Here is an 18,231-nt window from a genome sequence, read left to right as displayed (position 1 = left end):
GCCCAGTTCCCTACTTCAGGGAAATGAAGCACTTGTGAGAGAATCTCGTGCATCCCAGGCCATGAAGGAGGGCAGGGCAGGGCCTCAGACTTTTACAGGGTGTAAATGGTCAGCTCAGGAGGGAAGGAGTAGATCGGAGACACCACTGGTTCATCAGAGAGACATGAAATCTATTAGGGCTTCCTCGTGCCCAGCAAGGGCCCAACTGTAATTGAAATACTGGGGGTGGGGGTAGGGTGGGGTGTGTGTGGGGTGCCTGCATGGGTTCTGGGGGTTCAGTGGAAACAGCGGGGCAGAAAGAAGCTGCTGTCCACCCCCACCTCTCCCTCCACCCACTCTTCGCTAGTTCTCCCTTTCTCACCGCTATCAGATGGTTACCAGTCTCTAGGCAAATGCAGAAGGAGGGGGGAGGTGGGTACTGAGCTCATCTTTACCTCCCTCCCTCAAGAGAGGGAGGTGCAGAGACCCCTCTGCTGACAACACTGCTTCAAGCAGCCAGAAACAAAATCCCATTCTCCCCCCCAACAACTCCTTTAACACAGTTTCTCTGCCCTCCACACCCTCCCAGGAGACTCAGGGTGCTGCAAAACCCCTTTAAGAAGCAGGGCTCCTGAATGGTGACCTCACCCTTTGGCGAACACACGGTAGCCTTCAGAGCCCGCCTGCTGGAGACAGCCAGGTGTTTGATGTAGGCCAACAAAAAGACATGCTCAGAGCCACAGGTAACAGCCCCACTGAGCACCTGAGCTGCAGCGAGCTGCCTGGAAACCGGGGGAAGGCAGGAGGAAGGAGCGGGGCCACAGAGCAGCTGGGAGCACGACCATCCACCCAGAGGCTTTGGCCACCACGGGGACAATCTGCTGTGTTTTCACATCGGCATCTGCAGATCGCAGCCGCTCACCCCAGAGTTACCCTGGCCTCCCTTCCTCTCTCTCTCCGATTCTAACACTGTTTTACTCTGCGCACCAGAGGGAGAGCTCACTCTTCCCCAATTGTCATAGCCTGTTTCTGTTCCATCCTGGCCAGTACAGGGAGGACCTCTGCCCCTATCCCCTTCCCTCAGACCCTGAAGTCAAACATGTGGAAAACATAAGACCTGGGAGAGAGATTCCAGAGGAGCCAGGGTGCCTTGCTTGGAAAGCCACTGACAGCCCGCCTCCCCCATCAGATTGGGCAGGGACCAGTGAACCAGCTCTTCTGGGTCTGTTCTGATGCCCAGCGCACAGTCAGAGTCCAGAGACACTGGGTTCCATCCTTGGCTGTGTGACCTTGGGCAAGTCGCTGTCCCTCTCTGGGCCTCAGTTTCCTCATCTGTAACCCTGGTTACAGGCACCTCTCTCCCTATTACTGCTCGACATTAGCCGAGTGGCTCCGAGTGGCCGGCCGCGAGGCCTGGGCCGGCAATTTGGGGACAGCAGCGGGTGCTTACCTGTCCAGGCGCTGGACGCGGCGAGCAGCAGGCAGAGCAGCGGCCTGAGGCGGCCGGGGGCCGGGCGGGCTGGCTCCATGGGCCGCGGCTGCGGAGCGAGGAGGGAGAGCGGCCGTGAGTGCGCGCTCGGGCGGGCGCGGGCTGGAGCGGGGAAATGACTAAGGCTCCCCCTCTCCCCCCACCTCTCCTCCCGGCCGGGCTTCCCCCCTCCCTGGAACGGGCGCCTGGAGCGGCTTAGGAGGCGCCGTCAGCGCCGCGGTTTTCGGAGGAAGCCCCCTCCCCCGAGCCCCGCCACCCCGGAGAGATCAAGAGACGGAGAAGGGGAGAGACCCCAAGCGCGCGAGAAACGAAGCCAGCGACGGCCCGAGAGAGCCGGCAGGAGAGGGAAACAGACCCGAGGGAGCCAGGCAGAGAGCCAGAGACACAGAGAGGCGAGCGCTGAGGAGAAAGAGAGGGAGCGCGCGCGGAGTGAGCGAGGCGGCGCGCGGAGCGAGACAGACAGCGCGGGAGCGGGAGGACCGCGAGGGCAGGGCGAGGGCCAGCGGGCCCGGCCGCCCCCGCCGCTGCCCACCTGCCCCACCCGGGCTCCTCGCGGCGCCGCGGCTCGCTTCCTCCGGCCCGCAGTCTGGGCAGGGGCCCCCGCCCTCCTTCCCGTCCCCTCCTCCCGCCGGCCTCGCCGGAGGCTGCGGGGCTCGGGCCCCGCGGGCACCTCCGCCGAGCGCCCGCCAGCTGCGCGCCCCGGGGAGGGAGGGAGCGAGAGAGGGCGGCGCGCAGGGCCGGGCACCCCCTCCTCCCCGCCCGGGCCCGGGCTGTGGCCCCGGCCGCCGGCGCCCCGCTCGGCTCGGGACCGGACGAGCCCGGGCTCCGACAGGGTGCCAGTTCAGACGCCCGCGCGGTGGCCCCGGCCCCGAACCGCCTCCCCCTCGCGCCCTCCCTCGGCCAGCCGGGCTCGGACCTGCGCCGCCCGGCGGATGAGACGGTGGAAACGTCGCCGGGGCTGCCCCGAGGCCGGGCCCCTCGCTGCACTTTGCGCAAACTTGTTTTTCTAAGGTCGGAGCCGCAGGCCGGCTACATCGTCCTCTTAAGGTGGACTAGGGAAGTTGCGGCCGGCCGCCCCTCACCTCTGGACTCTGGCCGCGGCCAGTCCCGGCTTCCCGCCCCGGGAGGCTGGAGGCGGCTCAGGAGCGCGGGGAGTGGAGGAGGGGGAAGTCTGCCTTTCGCCCCTCCTCTGCGGCCCTGTCCCCGGGCCCCAGAGCCAAAGCCCCTCTCGGGGTGGGTGAGGGCCAGAAGGGCCCCTATCCTTTCAGATCTGGGCCGAGGTGAAGGAAAAAGCAGGAAGTAAGTGAAGGTAGGGGGAAGGGGGCAGGAAGGAGAGAGTGATGGTACAAAAATAGCGTGTGTGTAGGAAGGACTTCAGTACCGCCTGGAAAAGCGGCGCGGGGAGGAGAGGGAGCTGAAGGGGGGGCTGTGGCCAGGAAACCCGGGGGGAAGAGTCCGGGCCTCTCTGGGGAGGTGGGCTCTCCCCGCCAGATGCCTGTCTGTCAAGGAGGTGCCTCTCTGTCAAGGATGGCTGCTTCAGGGATGGGGAGAGGCCAAGGAAGAGGTGCGGGGCCAGGGGAACTTGAAGGCCTGTGCTTCAGGAAGATGGCAGGAGGTGAGGAAGATGAGGGGATGGGAGGAGAGCGGGAGCCAGAGGCCTGGAGGCAGGACAGAGCCTGCTGGTGAGAAAAAAAACAGCCGTTTTCCCTCTCTCAGTTCCTCTTTCTGTCCCCTTCTTTGAGGGAAAGCTGTATTCTCAATAGCACTCAGGTCAGGGATGGGGGTGAGAATGCTCTGATCACCAGAAGAAGGCTCCAGACTGGGGGAGGGAATGGAGTCAAAGACCCTCTAATTGTAAATAAACAATAACCAATTTGGCTTCAAAAAGCCCTTAGGATGATATGAAGCAAGGTGGGAGAAGGGCCAGTCCTATAAACTGAGGAGAAATTGAAGCCCAGAGAGGGTATGGACTTGCCCGTGGTCACACAGCAAGACCTGGGGTAGAAACAAGATTTGAATTTCTGATTCCCAGGTTAAAGATCTTTGTACAGTGACACCCTCATCCCTCCCTGACCCTACCCCAGCCTCCCTGTTAAATGCCTGGTCTTGATGTGGTGCTAAGGCAGGGTGCTGCCTCAGTTCAAATCCTCCCAGCCACCTCTTGTGAGCTGTGTAGACTTGAGAAAATACCTTATTTCTGTGGCTCCATTTCCTGAGCCAACAGGAATATCAACCTAAAAAGGCTGGAGTGAGGATTAGATGAGTTGGTATTTGTACAACATTTAAAAACTGCCACATGGCATTTGATAAATAAGTCAAGCATTTGACAGCAGTCCTCAGGAACCTACAGGCCTGGGCAGTATGTGAAGTGTAAGGGGATTTTCTTTGGGTGCAGGAAATGCAGCGGGGACCTACGCCATGTCCCTGTCCACGAAGAATTTACATTCTAGTGGGGAGACAGATAAGTAGACAAGCAGAAATTATTAATGAACAACAGAAGGTCGAGCTTACACAGTGAGAAGGGTGCGCTGATTTGGATAAGGGTAAGTCCTCCTGAGACTGGGAGCTGAATCACAAAAAAAGGGCAGCAAGGTGAGGATTTGGGGATTTGCTGTTCCAGGAAGAGGGACCAGCACGTATAAAGGCCCGGGGGCTAACTTGGCTGGAGGGGAGTGAGCAAAGGATGGGGAAGATTGGTCCAAATGAGTGACCTCGCAGGCCTTGGTAAAACACCTGCATTTATTCTGCAGGGAAGAAATAATTGGCACTATTAAGCAGGGGAGCGCCATGGTCTGATTTATGTGTTTAAAAGGCCACTGTGGCTACAAGTGGAAAGTGGGCTGGAGGGAGGAGAGTGTGGAATCTCGGAGATGTTCTGGGGTCCTCCTAGTATCTGAGTTGAGGATAGGGAGTCTCCAACTGTTCAAGGCCACATCTGACTGAAATCATGAAGGTAACAAGTGGGGCTCCTGGGTAAATCCATCACCCGAATCTATCTGGGTGGGAGTCGGGGCAGGGGCTGCTGCTGAAGGTCAGAGATGAGGCAGCCTCCTGGCCTGGGCTTCCAGAAGGCTCTGCTGTTCAGTGCACACATACACACAGACCTGCCTGGGATTAGGAACCTGCGGATTAGGGAAGGATAATAATGGAACCAGCTGCTATTTATGTAGCACCTTCGGCCAGGGCACCCAGCAGGGCTTCCCAACAGCCTCCCTTCTTCACCAGGAGGGGGTCTGGGCCTTGTTCTCCTGAATCGGCATCTACATAAAAATCACCCTTGGCTGACTGCCAGGGCTGGGAGATCACTGAGACCAATGGGCATCTGGATATATACTGAGGTAGAGGGACAGTTTGCCTGAGGTCACGCAGATTATGGCAGATAATTGAGGTGAATCAACCCCCTCCATGGGAAGCATCCTGGGCTGCCCCAGATTAAAGTCAAAATGGCTTTGCCCCTTTCCCACTCATTCACACACTCGTCCATGTTTATTAAGTGTCTTCTATGTGCTAGGCACTAGTCTGGGCACTAGGGATGCAGCAATTGAGAAAAACAGACAAGAACCTCACCCCCAAGGAGTTAACAGTCTTGTGAGGACAGGCAAGTCAGTGTGTAAAGTAGCTAGTCTGTCAGAGGGGGATAGGCTACAGGGGTAAATGAAGCAGGTAGGGGCCCGGGACTGATGATGAGAGGGGAGGGCATCAGGGGAGGCCTCAGAACAGGTGATATTTGGGCAAAGACCTGAAAGATGTGAGATGGAGCCAGAGGCAGCTCCATCAGGCTTTGGTCCTTGACTCTGTAACTCCCTGGTGTAACACGTCAGCACATCCCCCGCTGGACCATCCTTCCACATCCAGAGCCAAAGCACTCCTGAGCCCCTTCCTTCTACCACTCGGGTCCAGTCCTCCCCACCTGTGTGTTCTCCACTCAGCAGCCAGAGGTCAGACCATGTGCCTCTCCTGTTGTCCAGCGTTGGTGGAAAGAAGATGTGAACGAGTACAAGGAGGCAAGGGTCAGGGTCTTGAAGCCAAGACTTTGCCTATTTGACTCATGCAACTTGGGGAAAAAAATTTTTTGAGCCTCAGTCTGTTCATCTGTGAAACAGGAACAACAAGGTCCACCCTGGTCAAGGGGTTGATGGTGGCACAAACGTGAAAGCTGCTGCTGTGGGAGCATTTGTGGAGTTTGTCCCTGCTGGTAGGGTGATGGCGCCCCTGTGTGTGCCAGGCCCGTTTACAGGGATCGTCTTGTCAAAGCCTCAGAAATTCCACTGTGTCCCCAGAGGTGAGGAAGCAAGGCCAGGGACAGAAAGCGACTGGACCAGGGTCACTCTGCCAGGGCCTGCAGGAGCCTGCAGGGACCCAGCTTTGCCAGGCGCCAGCCCTGCAGGCTCTGCCCCTCGTTTCCCATCACCCTGGGCTGGCGTCAGCAGGCAGGCCCGCCAGCCGCCTTTGTGTGGGGCCTGTCAGGAGGCCGAAGCTGCCAACGACCTATTTTTCTGGGCAAGAGGAGCCATTTGGAGTTAGAGGCCTCAGCTGTGGAGCCAGAACAATAAAAATAAAAACAGCAAGGACTCCTGGGCAACTTGGACCAGGGAACCAACTGCCCCAGCGAGGAGCTGCTGAAGGGCTGGAGAGAAGCTGGTGGGGGCTGAAGGAAAAAGTGTCCTCACTGTGCCCCCCTGTTCTCTGACCTGAAGGTGGGTCATCTCTAGGGGTCACGCAGCTATTTTATAGCTGTGGAAACTACAGTTCAAATGGATGGAGTTACTTACTCCGGACATGGGGCAGACAGCTAGTGAGCGACCAAGCCAGTTAGGATTTGAACTCACGTCTCCAAATAATAGCAGTTCCCATTTGTTCAGCATCTACTATGCTTTGTTGTTGTTGCTAAGTCATGGCCACCTCTTTTTGTGATCCAATGGATCATAGCCCGCCAGTCTCCTCTGTCCTTGGGATTTCCCAGGCAAGAATACTGGAGTGGATTGCCATTTCCTTCTCCAGGGGATCTTCCAGACGCAGGGATCAAACCCAGGGTCTCCTGCATTACAGGCAGATTCTTTAACAACTGAGCCACCTGAGAAGCCTCCTGCTGCGCTTTACTGGCAAGTTTTTTGTGACATATTCAAACCACACCTAGGTACTAAGAATTCCTCTAAGCTGCCTTAGAGGGGTCACTTTGCTGGACCATCCTTTTAAAAGTCCCTTCCCCTGCCCCAGTGTGCTCTGCCTCCTTCTCTACTTTCTTTCGTGTTCATCACAGGCATCACAAGCTGCCAGCACTGTGCCTCTGCCCTGCACGTTGTCCGTCTCCTTAATGAGCCACGGGTCAGCTTATCCCTGGGCCCAGTACCCAGCCTTGGGAGCATATACTATGGTGAAACCCCCAGCGCTGCCTCCGACCAGCTGTGGGGCAAGGTTCTCTGACCGTCTCTGCCTCACTTTCCCAGATTCAGGAACTGATGGAATCAGACCTAAAAAGTCTCTAGTAAGGAACATGAGTTAATCTGCGGGAAGATATTGGCTATTGCTATAGTTTTCTCCCAGCACTGAGGCTCCAGGGCCTTAATAGTGAACAGTAGGTTATCAATAAATATCTATTCAATTACAAAAGTGACCTGCCCACAATCTAAAGACATCTAAAACATCCATCGGCAGAGTCTGGATTTGAGGAAGTGTTTCTCTGAGCCTGTGCTTCAATGCACTCTACTTTATAATCACCTCGCCACAGCCCCCACCTTCCCGCCACAGACCAGGTATCATCCTCACCTGGAATGATTGTTAAACGACGGATCCCAGTTTCTGATTCGATAGGTATCAGGTAAGATCTGAGAACTTGCATTTCTGACAAGGTCCCAGGTGATGCTGATGTTGCAGTCCTGTGGATAGACTGGTAGGACCACTGAATAGACTGGTCAGGCTGTTTCATGAGCCCAGACTCAGCTTTCCTATTGGCTGGTTTGCAGTCTGTCTGTCCTTCTGCTTTCTGTCCTCCCCACCTAGGGGAAAACAGAGCGGGTAACAGTACTGGTTCAGAGGCTGCAGGTAGTGCTCCCAAAGCTGAGGGGCTGTGACAGATCACAGAGCCAGGGCCTGAGAGAGCCGCGCTGTAATTAGTGCTTTCCAGGGGAAGTCAGCGACTAAGCAGATTGGCAGGCAGGCAGGCAGCTCGCCTGAGCTCGTCAGGGGTGGGAACGCACTGTCAGGCCCTAAACACTGTTCTCAGGCTCTGGAGATCTGGCTCTGTCTGGAGCTGAGCTCAACTGTGCAGAACCTAACCTCCCTCAACCCTCTGGGCGGCAGGGTCCCCTGCAGTGTTGAGGGGTGCAAGGGTGGCATCAGGACAGAGTTGATTGACTCAGCATGACTAGGGGACCTCAGTTCAAGTGCTGACTCAGCCCAATGATACCATGAATAATAGCTAAAATATTAGAACTGTTTACTAAGCCCCAGGCCTGAAGGATTTCAGTGGATTCTCTCATGCTTCTCACTCAATTCTCTTATGTGAACATGATTCTTATCCCCATTTCACAGATGGGAAGACTGAGGCTCAGAGAGGTTAAGGCGCTTGTGTAAGAACACACAGCCTGTGAGTTGCAGAGTTAAGCTTTGGATCCAGGAGTTATCATCCCCCAGCCCCTGCTCCTCACCTCTGCACATTCTGCCTTCTACTTTGCTGTGAGCTTGGAGGCCCCAGAGTGCCCTCTCAGGGTCTTCATCACACCAAGAGGCTTGCTGACTTCCAGGTCCTGGTGATGAGCACCAGGCCTGCTGATGTGTCGTAGAAATGAAAGTATCTGGTGAATGAAATAAAGAATCGGCAGATGAGTCTGACTTTCCAGTTGTGATGGGACAATACTGGTCAGTGGCTGAGAAGCATGCTTTCAACTCAGGCTCTGCCCCTCACTAGCTATGTGATCTTGGGTGGATCTCAGCCTGCATTTCCTCTTCTGGAAACAGGCTGAGGTCAGGATTAATGGGTAAAAGGGAGTGAGGGAGGGAAAGAGGAATAAACCGCAAAGGCCCCTCATGATCTCACCCACTGCCCCCTCTCTGATCTCACCTACCACCTCTCCCCCAGCTCACTCCAGTCCAGCCATACTCATCTTCTCTGAACCAGGAATCCGCCCAGCAGGCGCCCACCTTTGCACTTGCTGCTCTCTGTGCCTAGAACCTGCTCTTCCCAGCCAGCAGCCTCACTCTGCCTCTGCTCAGGTGTTCCCTCCTGAGAGAAGCCTGTCCTGACCACTCTTTTTAAAAGTCTCCTATCATTTCTTATTTTTCTTGGTAGCATGTAAATATGACACCCTCTTCGGTTGCTGGAGATTCTCCGACCCGATTCGAGCTCCACCCTGACTCTGTGTTTGCTCTCTAGCACCTGGAGCCGTGCCTGCACAGAGTGGCTGCCCGCAGAGTGAAAGGAGCCAGGCAGGGAGCAGCTTTGTCCACAAGGTGCTGGCGGCTCCACCGGGTGGCACAGATTCCTCTGTCCCTGCCCCTGCTTGGCCTGGGTTTCCCCAAGAAACAGATGTCTTCCTTGAACCTGGGTTTCCTTCCCAGGCTGGGAGGCCAGGACTCCAGTTGGCCTCATTCCTATTCCCAAGAGGAAGTATTTGTCCCCAGGCGGGAAGTGGCCTGGCTCTCAGGGGAAGCCAAAGCAACCCATACCACTCTCTCTGCCCCTAGCTTCTGAGGAGTTGGCACTGTGGCTTCAGGTGGCAGGTGGCCATGCTGGTACCATGTTTCTGGAGCAAGGAGGGTGGTGGGATGGAGGACCCCCAGAGCTCATTTCCAGAGCTCCTGGGCCTCTTACCTCATGGGGAGCCTCACAGTCATGCTGTGCAAAGACTGGGCTTGGATGTCAGCCTCACCTGGCTGGAATTTGTCCCACTTACGTCTACCCATTGGTACAGATGAACAAACTGAGGCTTCAGGAGAGGCGGAGACTGCTGGGCCAGTGGAGGTCAGATGGTGAACCCCGATCTTCTAATACTAAATCCTTTACTCCTCATTTCATCCCCAATCTACTCTCTTCCCTGACCAGGAGGAAAGTAGTAACAGTCCCCATGGAATGCATAAGAGGACTGGCGGGCAAAGAGAGAAATGGGGTGGCCCAAAGTCCCCCCCTAGCTGCCTGGCTGGCCAAACTGGAAGATATTGGTCTGTGCTGTTCTCCTAGTGTTTCTGCTCCCCAGTTTCAAGCAAATATTGGGGTTTAGTAAACAGGAGTTGTAGGGATTTGGCAGAAGGGCACCCAGAGTAAGGCCTTGGTTTTTGTAAAGTCTGAAACTGAAGAAATTGCCAGAGAAAAGTGGGAGAGGCTGGAGGGAGACAGATGTACTGGACTTGGCTGCTGGCAGGTCCCAGACAGGAGAGGATGCTGCCCTTCCCCCAGCAGGATGGTGGGGGCAGGGCAAGACCTCAGGGCAGGCTTCCTGGTGGCCCCAGGAAGGCTGACCAAGGCCTCCGGTCTCCTCACAGATCCTGCAGCCCCACAGCACAGCTGAGCCAGTGGGGCCATTGGGGTGGGACAACCCACGGCCTGCATTCATTCAATAGATATTTATGGTGCACCTACCATGGGCTGGGGTGTGCTGGGTGCTGGAGGCATTCACATTCTAGTGCGAGAGGTGGAAAAATGCATGTGTGAGTTTTGAAATACACTGCATGTCATGTGAACAGTGATAGCTGCCGAGAAAAAGGAACCAGGGTGAGGGACACAGACTGATGGTGGGAGGGGGTGCTGCTAGCTTGTGCAGGGTGGCAGTGAAGGTCTTGCTCAGATAATGGAGTTTCCTGGTGGATGTGAGAGGGAGAGCAATGAAATGAAAGGAGCAGCCATTGCAAAGGCCCTGGGGTGGCAAGGTCAAGGACATGGGCAGCCAGGACACTATAGCAGAGGAAGTGGTGGGGAGGCAAGCTTGGACAGGAAGTGGGGCTCACAGTCTCACAGGCAAGGCAAAGCCCTCAGTTTTTACTTGGAGCTAGAGGGAAAGCAGTGTAGACCGATTCCTGGAAGCCACCTCTCTAATACTCTGGAACTGAGCAAACTCTTGAGAAGGAAGCCCCCAGAGCGACCAAGGGTAAACTTGTTTCTCCTCATTCCAGTGGACGGAATCACAGACCAGGGGAGTTTAACGTCACCAAGGCTTCCCAGATTTTAACCCAGTTAAATGTAGATTCTGACTCAGTAGGTCCCAATGGGACCTGAGAGCTTATATTTCTAACAAGCTCCCGGGTGAAGCTGTAGTTGTTTGTCCACAGACCACACTTTGAGCAGCAGGTGCCCATCCATGCCCGTGGCCTGAGAATCCTACCTGTTGTTCAGTTTTAAGCCTAAATCATTGGGGTGCCCTTTGAACTTGTGGGCCTGTTGTCCACAAGAACCAAGGGGTCTTTTCCTTCTGTGCAAGCCCCATCCCTTTGCCTGCATGATGTGGGAGCAGTGGACTCCGGAGCCAGCCTGCTGGGGTCCACATTCAAACCATGCCAGCTGCAGGTGACGTGCCTTCAGGAAAGGGACTTTGCCTCTCGTGTTCAGTTTCTCATCTGTAAAAAGGAAAAAGTACTGCGCCCTTTCAGAGGGCTATTTTGAAGATTTAAAGAAATAATATGTATAACAAGTCTGGCACACAGGAGGTACTCCATAAATGTTACATCACCCCCTCCATTTCTGCCTGTCCTTTACAGTGTATAATAAGAAGTATTTTCATATTATTAGTTCAAGTTTTTCTATTTTCGTGTCTGTTCTATGAAGTACATATTAGTCTAAAAGTATATAGCACATTTACAAAATAAACAAATGTACATTAGGGTGCATATTTAAAATGTTTTTACTAATGGGAATATGATTAAAACATTTTAAAATATGACTGATTTTTAAGTCTGGTGAAATTGGGAGAGAATATTAGATCTGGAAGGAATTTCAAAGGCCTTCAGCTCCCCCATCATTCCCTCTCTGATTTGATGTGCAAATCTCTCTGTTCCATTAGATTGCCTTTAGCAGTGGGGAGCTCACTACCTTTCTGGGCAATCCCATTGCAGCTCTGGAAACAGTTTCTTAAACTCAGTGCCTACTTGTGTTTCAGCTACTCTGAGCTCCCACAGTCTAACTGAACTGCTCCCTACCACTTCATGCATCATAACTCTGCAGTCTCCCAAGGGCCCTGAGCCAGGCTGTGTGCATAGGATACCTTCAATAATGTCCCATGAATGAGAGGGAGAGGCGAGGGATGAGAAGGGGATGGGAAGGGTGGCGAGTTCACTAACAACGTGGTAGTGTGTCCTCCTGGTCGTGTATCCACCTATATAGTATGCGTCTATTTGTTTCCACTTGTTTTCATGTGCTTGTCTGTACACAGGTGTTCGTGTGAGTGCCACTGTGTGTCTTGCTATTGTGGCCATGTCCCTATGGATGTGTATGTGAGTGTGCATGTGTGTGTTGTACTGCAAATATCCATGTGTGCGTACGCGTCTTCCTCTGAATCTTTGCATGTCTGTGTATTCAGGATTGTGTCACTTGTAGGGTTGTGTGTCTTCCTTTGGTTTGTTTGCATGTGTGTGCTTCACGTGTGTGTGCTGTCTGCAGATGTCCAGGTGTGGTGTGCATGTCTCTGTCTCTGTGTGTCTGTGTATCTGGGGCCTTTCTTGGTGTGTTTTGCTCTGTGTGTGTGTCTGCGTGAGTGTGTCTCTCCTCCCCTGCTCAGCCGTTTTCAGGGAGCTGGGTGACTCCCTGCAGCCTGGTCGACTTCAGGCCGCCTGACTGGCAGGCAGCAAGGGTTTCACACCCCTCCTCTCCTGCTCGGCTGCGCTAATCACTGGGTTATATGCAGATGGCAAATGTGTGGCTGCCAGGCTTGGAGGAGGGACTGTGGTGGGGGTATGCAGATGAGCAGACACCAAGGAGGAGTGAGAAGACAATTTAAAGGCAGAAAGGGGGAAAACAAGCCTCCTTGGCTTCAGTGTTAGTTTGAGGTTCTCTCCAGATGCATAATTTTTATTAAGAGGATATGATGGCTGAATTTTTCCTCTCCCTAATCAAGCTAGCAGCTTAGAATCACAGGATCCTAGAATCCTAGAATTTTCAATCTGCTGAATTCTAGAACCTCAGCCTTATGCAACTCTAGACTCTCAGAAGTGTATTCAAGAACTCTAATCCTCTTGGATTAGCATCTTCAAAGGTCATTCTTCTTTTGCCTTTCTTTGCATAGAATCATGGCCAGGGAATGACTTTGAAGGTTCATCTCTTCCACCTAGACCTCCACTCTACCCTGATCAGGGTAGGGACGTGGAGAGAGAGGCCCAGTCAACTGGGACATTCTTGGGGATGTTGAACTGGAATCTTCCTTTGGCAAGGAGTTGTCTCCTGAATGGTTTGGGCTCATATTACCCCTTCACCTTCTGCAGGGACTGAGACAAAGGCGCCTATGTTCCCAGGCTATGTTTTCAGCCTTTCAGGAACTGGTGTAACAGGCTGCAGGTGTGGGGAGAGCCAAGTGGCAGGGCTCCTCTGAAGGCCGGGCAGTGGAAACTGGAGTGGTCACCAACCAGGCAGCTACTTCCCACACCAGGATGTCCACTGAGGTGTCTCCTTCCACTCCACTCTTCTCAAGACGACAGCTTCAAAGGTCAGATTATGTCCTATCCCAGTGATCCTGGGAGCCACGGATGGTCCCTGAGGGAGCTCACTTCACTTACTTTGAACTCCAGGACTCAAACTCTTTGGCATGGCGGCTTTTCAGGCCCCAACTACTAACCATCTCATCTCTCTCTCCCACATGCAACCAGCTGCTCTGAACTCCCTACTCGCCTTGAATCTATTTTACATCTTCATGCCTCCAAATCTTTGCATGGGCTTGTTCCCCTCTGCCTCTTCTTCATGGTGCATGCTCTTTCATCCATGGAATGCAAGCTCCCACTCAATTTTAAGTGCCATGAAGGAAAAAGTTTGACTTATTTAATACTTGATTTCCCAGAACCTACAACAATATTTGGCAGACAGTAGGTATTCAACAAATGCTTGAAAGTATCCTACACCATTTGGAGAAATGGTTCTCCTCTATTCTCCAACCCTTACCACCTGAGGCTGTGGGTCTTTGCTTGCATTGTCTCCTTACTAGACCTGGAACCCCTTGAAGCTGAGATCATGTCTGGTTAACCTTTACCTGCAGCATCCAGTTCAGAGCCTGACACCCAGCAGGTGCCCAGTAAACACAGGGCAGTTGCCATCAGCCAAGCTTAGTGACTTGCAATCCCCTGTTGGTCCAAACTGTGAGTGCTGGTCCAAGCCATTGGCAACATCTGCTTCAAAGTCTTATTTGCAATTATACGTTCCTAGGCTCTTGCCACTTAATATTTAATAACTAGGCGGCTGGCCTTCTCTGGCAGCCACTTAAGCCCCTGATTGCCTCTTGTCTGAACTTGGCCCTGAGTGAGTCAGGGACTGCTCTGGGGTTAAGTGTAAAGCCCATATCCTGAGTTTGGAGCCAGCATAAGGCAGTAGCCTCAGAGACAGAAGGAAGGACTGCCCACTGGGTTGAAGCTCCTGGATGACCTTACCAGGCAAGACAGGTTGAGCACTGAATCCAGCTGGCTCCACCTCCCTTCCCTGCCATGTAGGGCTGTGCCTGCTCATGCCCTCGTGGGCTGGGGAGGAGGAGAGAGGAAAAATGTCAATGGGACCTTCTCTGACTCATATTCTAGCTGGGCAAGAAGGAAGAAAGGGGGATTCTGCCTGGGCTGCATCCCAGCAGGAAAGGTGGGTCTATCCTGTGTGGCTCCGCCCCCACAGTCCTGGGCCAGTCCATGTGGGGGCTGGTGGCACCACAGAATGGGTGCTAGCAGCTGTGCTGGCCTCTCCTGGCATAGGGCTGGGGAGTCCTTCCAAGTGGGCTGTGGAAGAGGATGAGGCAATGGTAATGACCCGACCTTTGGGTTTGCCCAAGCAGCTGCCCAATCCTGGGAAATCCTGCAGGCTGTGAGGCCAGCCCCCTCCACAGGCAGACCTCTGCAAGGTTGCTGGGGTGAGAGAGAGGAGGAGTCATGGGAAGGTTCAGGAGGAGGGAGCAGCAAGTGCAAAGTCTCTGAGGCTGGGCTGCTAGAACCACTGCGGTCCAGAGAAGAGTCAGGAAATGGATTTCAGAGCCAGTGTCTCAGCGGATGCTGGGGGAAGGTGGTGCTGGGAATTCATGCCTGGGCGTCATTGACTTTCCAGATTCCAAAGGGGATTTCCAGGATCAGGAGACTTGGTTTCCAGGGCTTTCTCTGCCTCTGTCAAGCCCAGTGACCCGGGGAAGCCCCTGCCTGGTGTTCACACGGGCACTGCACTTACTACTTAGCATGAGTGCCTGACCCCTGCCAGCGAAGGGAGTCTTCCTTCTCTTAGAGGTTATCTGACCCAACCCAGGAAACCAAGCAGAGACTCCACCTGCAGAGTGGGCAGAGAGGGTTTGTGTGGCAGGCTAGGCTTGGTGCAGAACGTTTGGCTCTTATAATGGGCAGTGTTTACTGAGCACTTACTGTGTACAAGGTACCATGCTAAATAAACCCTTTACCCACATCCATAATCTCATTTCATCCATCATCCCTGTCCCCTCTTTGCCTCACACCCTTTGCCATTTAAAAGTCTTGTTGACCTTTAAAACCCAGTTCTGGTCCATTTGCCTCTTTCCACCTCCCCTAGGACTACTCTTACTGCCCACCATCTGCTCACACCCAGACACTGTACCATCCTCCTCTCAGCAATTCTCTTCCTGCAACTTTGGTCCCTGCAATCCATCTCCAACCAGCCTCCAAAAGGCCTTTGAATAATCTACATAGGATTATGTCTCTTCCCTGCTTTTGAACCTCCAGGGCCTACCATGGTGCTTAAAATCAAACCCAAGTTCTACAACTGACCCCTCCACAGGCAGACCTCTGCAAGATTGCTGGGGCGAGAGAGAGGAGTAGTCACCGGAAGGTTCAGGAGGAGGGAGCAGCAAGTGCAAAGTCTCCGAGGCTGGGCTGCTAGAACCCTGCTCATTGTGCCCTGTCCCTCCATCCTCTCCATCATGAGGTGGGACCATTCACTGCCCACCGTGCTACAGCCACACTGGGCTTGTTCCTGTCCTTGAACATGTTGGTCCAGTCCAGCCTGGGGCTCTGAGCTTGCTCTTCCCTTTCCCTGAGACCTGCCCCTGATGGCTGGTGCAGTGGTACCAGGGATGTACTTCTCAACTTTGCCTCCAGCTGGGTCTCCAACCTTGAAGCAGTCTTGAGGGTCTAGGATGAAGCCCAGCTCTGCCTGTACGCCTCTGTCCAAGGGCCACCTGCTGCAGCTTCTGTTGAGGCTGCTCAGCCCCCTGGAAGCCCCCAGTCTGATTGCTAATCAGTGATCTCAGCTCCTGCCCACCCTGTGGGTTTGCAACACTCCCTTCTGTCTGCCGCAGTCGTTGCTACACAATTTAATGGAATAACAAGACACTTTACCCATTATCTGATGCAAATACCTTTTGTTGCCAGTGCCAGCTCCCCACAGCTCATCTCTCTTTGCTACCTAGTCCATGGGCCTCCCACTCCAGTCTCCAGCTGAGACCAGGTTGGGGGAATCCCCCCAACAGTAGTCCCTGCGGTGTTTGGGTCCAGGAAGACAGTCACCAACCCTTCTTCTAGCTACCATACAATGAGCCCACTGTGTGCGGGTCTTTTGCATTTTCCACTTCAGATGATTGTGTGCAATTCCGACCTGCATTGTGCAGACTTGGGAGACAGACGTCTGTGTTGCCCTCAAACAGGTGTCCAGTTAAGGTCTGTCTGGACACGCACTGCACAGTTTGACTCCACTTCCCATTCATTCCTGGGAAGGGCTTTGTCTGTGATCTCTTTAGACCCTGTTTCTCTATTTAGTGCTTCGTCTGTGTATAGATGAAGACGAGGAGGCAACTTGCTCACTGATGGTAAGTGAGACTCTGTGCCCTTGCCGGGGAGCCCAGGAGGGTAGACGTATGAGTGTGGGGGTGCAGTGGGGGTAGGAGAGTCCCCAGAGTTTGCTCCCTTGGAAACTTCCATCCCATGACCCCACACCACCAGAATCACCAGTTCATGTTTAGTGCCTCAAGCATGTACAAGACACCTGGAAGTTCACCAGAGAGAAGACGACAGATCTCCTCCAAATGACGGTGTGAGTCTCAGAGGACAGGCCGCAGGACAAGTGATGTCTCCCCCTCCCATCCATCTCCGCCACGCTTCCCCAGTCAAGAATGTAGGGAGAGAAATGGTGTGAGACTATGCAGGGAGAGGTCTAGTCTGGGTGGGACACCCCGTGTGGGTGAAGTCTCCCCCCACTTCACTTCATCTCTCAGTGGGTGACCTCACCCATCATCAGCCTTGAAGCTCTGCCCACCCTGACGACTCCCACTCAAGTATCCCCACCTTCTTCCTGAATGCCCCTCCTAGTAACCCTCAGACTCAAAGTGCCTGTAAAGGACCTCCCCATCTCCCCTACCTGCTTTTCTCCTGTGTCTTTGAACTCCCGGTTTCCGGAACATTCACACGCCCTCTGCTTGCCTCCCTTCCTCTCCACAGTCGCTCAGCCCCACCTGGTCTGTCTCAGAGGTGTTTCTCCAGTCAGTCCATCTGCCCCATTCTCATTGTGGCTGCTCCAGCCCAGCCCCACCTGCTCCCTGAGCCAAGGGTCTTCCTGCCTGCAGACTCTTCGACTTCAGTCCAGCCTCTCCATGCCATAGGCCAGGCTTTCTGAATGTGATGCTCATCCCCCACCCTTCAGGGACACTTCAGGTGTCCTTGGGGTGCAGTCCAACTCCATAACCAGACTTGAAAGCCTAAGTCATCAAGTGCTGCCCCAGGACCACGTGTCTGTCATGGTACTTCTCTGAATATGCCTCCCTGTCTTTGTGTAAGAGCACCATTCTGCCTGGCAAACTCCTGCTCATCGGTCAGATCCTCCTCTAAGGAGGTTTTTCCAATAAGCTCCCCATCTTGGGTTGGGGTCCCGTTCCTGTGCTTCTCCAGCCCATGCATCCCTCTCCATTAGCGAAGATCCCCTTGAGTTTGGCAACTTGTGCCTGCTTCTTCCTTTTCCACCAGATTTGGACTTTAGGATAAGGCTGGAGTTGGGGGTGGGGCGGCAGTTGAAGATAAAAGCCTGACTTTAGCTTAACAGTAAGAGGACAGGTTCTGAGGCCCCCACCTGAGTGGATCTGGGTGCAGATCTTATCTCTGCCACTTTCTAGCTGTGCAACATTGTATAACAGAACTTACACTCCCTGGGCCTCACCTTTTTCATCTGTAAAATGGGTAAACAATCATATTACCTCTTCAGTGGGATTGTTTTGAGAGTGAAATGAACATAAAGCACTTAGAAAATTACCTGGCACATAGTAAATGCTCAATAAATAGTAGCTCTTATTATCACCTCTACATTCCACATAAGCTACACTTTGAAAGGTCTATTCATCTAAGAAATAAGAGGCTAGTTCTGTCTAGGTCAGAATTATTTCTAAGTCACTGGTTCCCAAACTCAGATGAGCATCAGAATTAATTGTGTAAGAAAGACAGATTAGTCAGCCCAGCAGGTTTGGGGTAGGCCTGGGAATAAGCTTCTTAGCAAGTTCCCTGCATTCTGTTCTGATACAGGTGGTCTGAGGCCAAACGCAAACCCACTGCTCCACAGGGGCATAAAGAAGAGCTTTGCCATGGAAACACTCCTGTAACCAGCCTCTCTTCATCCCACTCCACTGCACCAGCAGGGAAGTTTGGGAAGTGGCAGA

The 18,231-nt window shown here is 53.7% G+C and overlaps 1 protein-coding gene across 11 annotated transcripts in view; it reads right to left on the bottom strand.

The window, feature by feature from the left end:
• SIRPA (signal regulatory protein alpha) overlaps positions 1-2,744 on the bottom strand; it is a 43,068-nt gene extending 40,324 nt beyond the window's left edge. For 7 of the 11 annotated variants that reach the window (XR_016039153.1, XM_088843933.1, XM_088843936.1 and 4 more), the window contains exons 1-2: positions 2,385-2,539; positions 1,430-1,517 (exon numbers count right to left, since the gene is read on the bottom strand). Coding sequence is in view for 10 of the 11 variants with exons in the window: in XM_088843933.1 (XP_088700059.1) it covers positions 1,430-1,508 (79 nt within the window). In the remaining variant the exon portion in view is untranslated. The other 4 variants (XM_088843934.1, XM_088843939.1, XM_088843940.1 and 1 more) reach the window with 4 other exon arrangements.
• Positions 2,745-18,231: the final 15,487 nt, after the last annotated feature.

Source organism: Moschus berezovskii, chromosome 15 (genome assembly GCF_049115385.1).
Source record: "Moschus berezovskii isolate FMDL1 chromosome 15, NW_MosBer_1.0, whole genome shotgun sequence".
Taxonomy (NCBI): domain Eukaryota; kingdom Metazoa; phylum Chordata; class Mammalia; order Artiodactyla; family Moschidae; genus Moschus; species Moschus berezovskii.
Note: the sequence above shows the minus strand (reverse complement) of the source record. Positions and strands in the feature narration are given on the sequence as shown.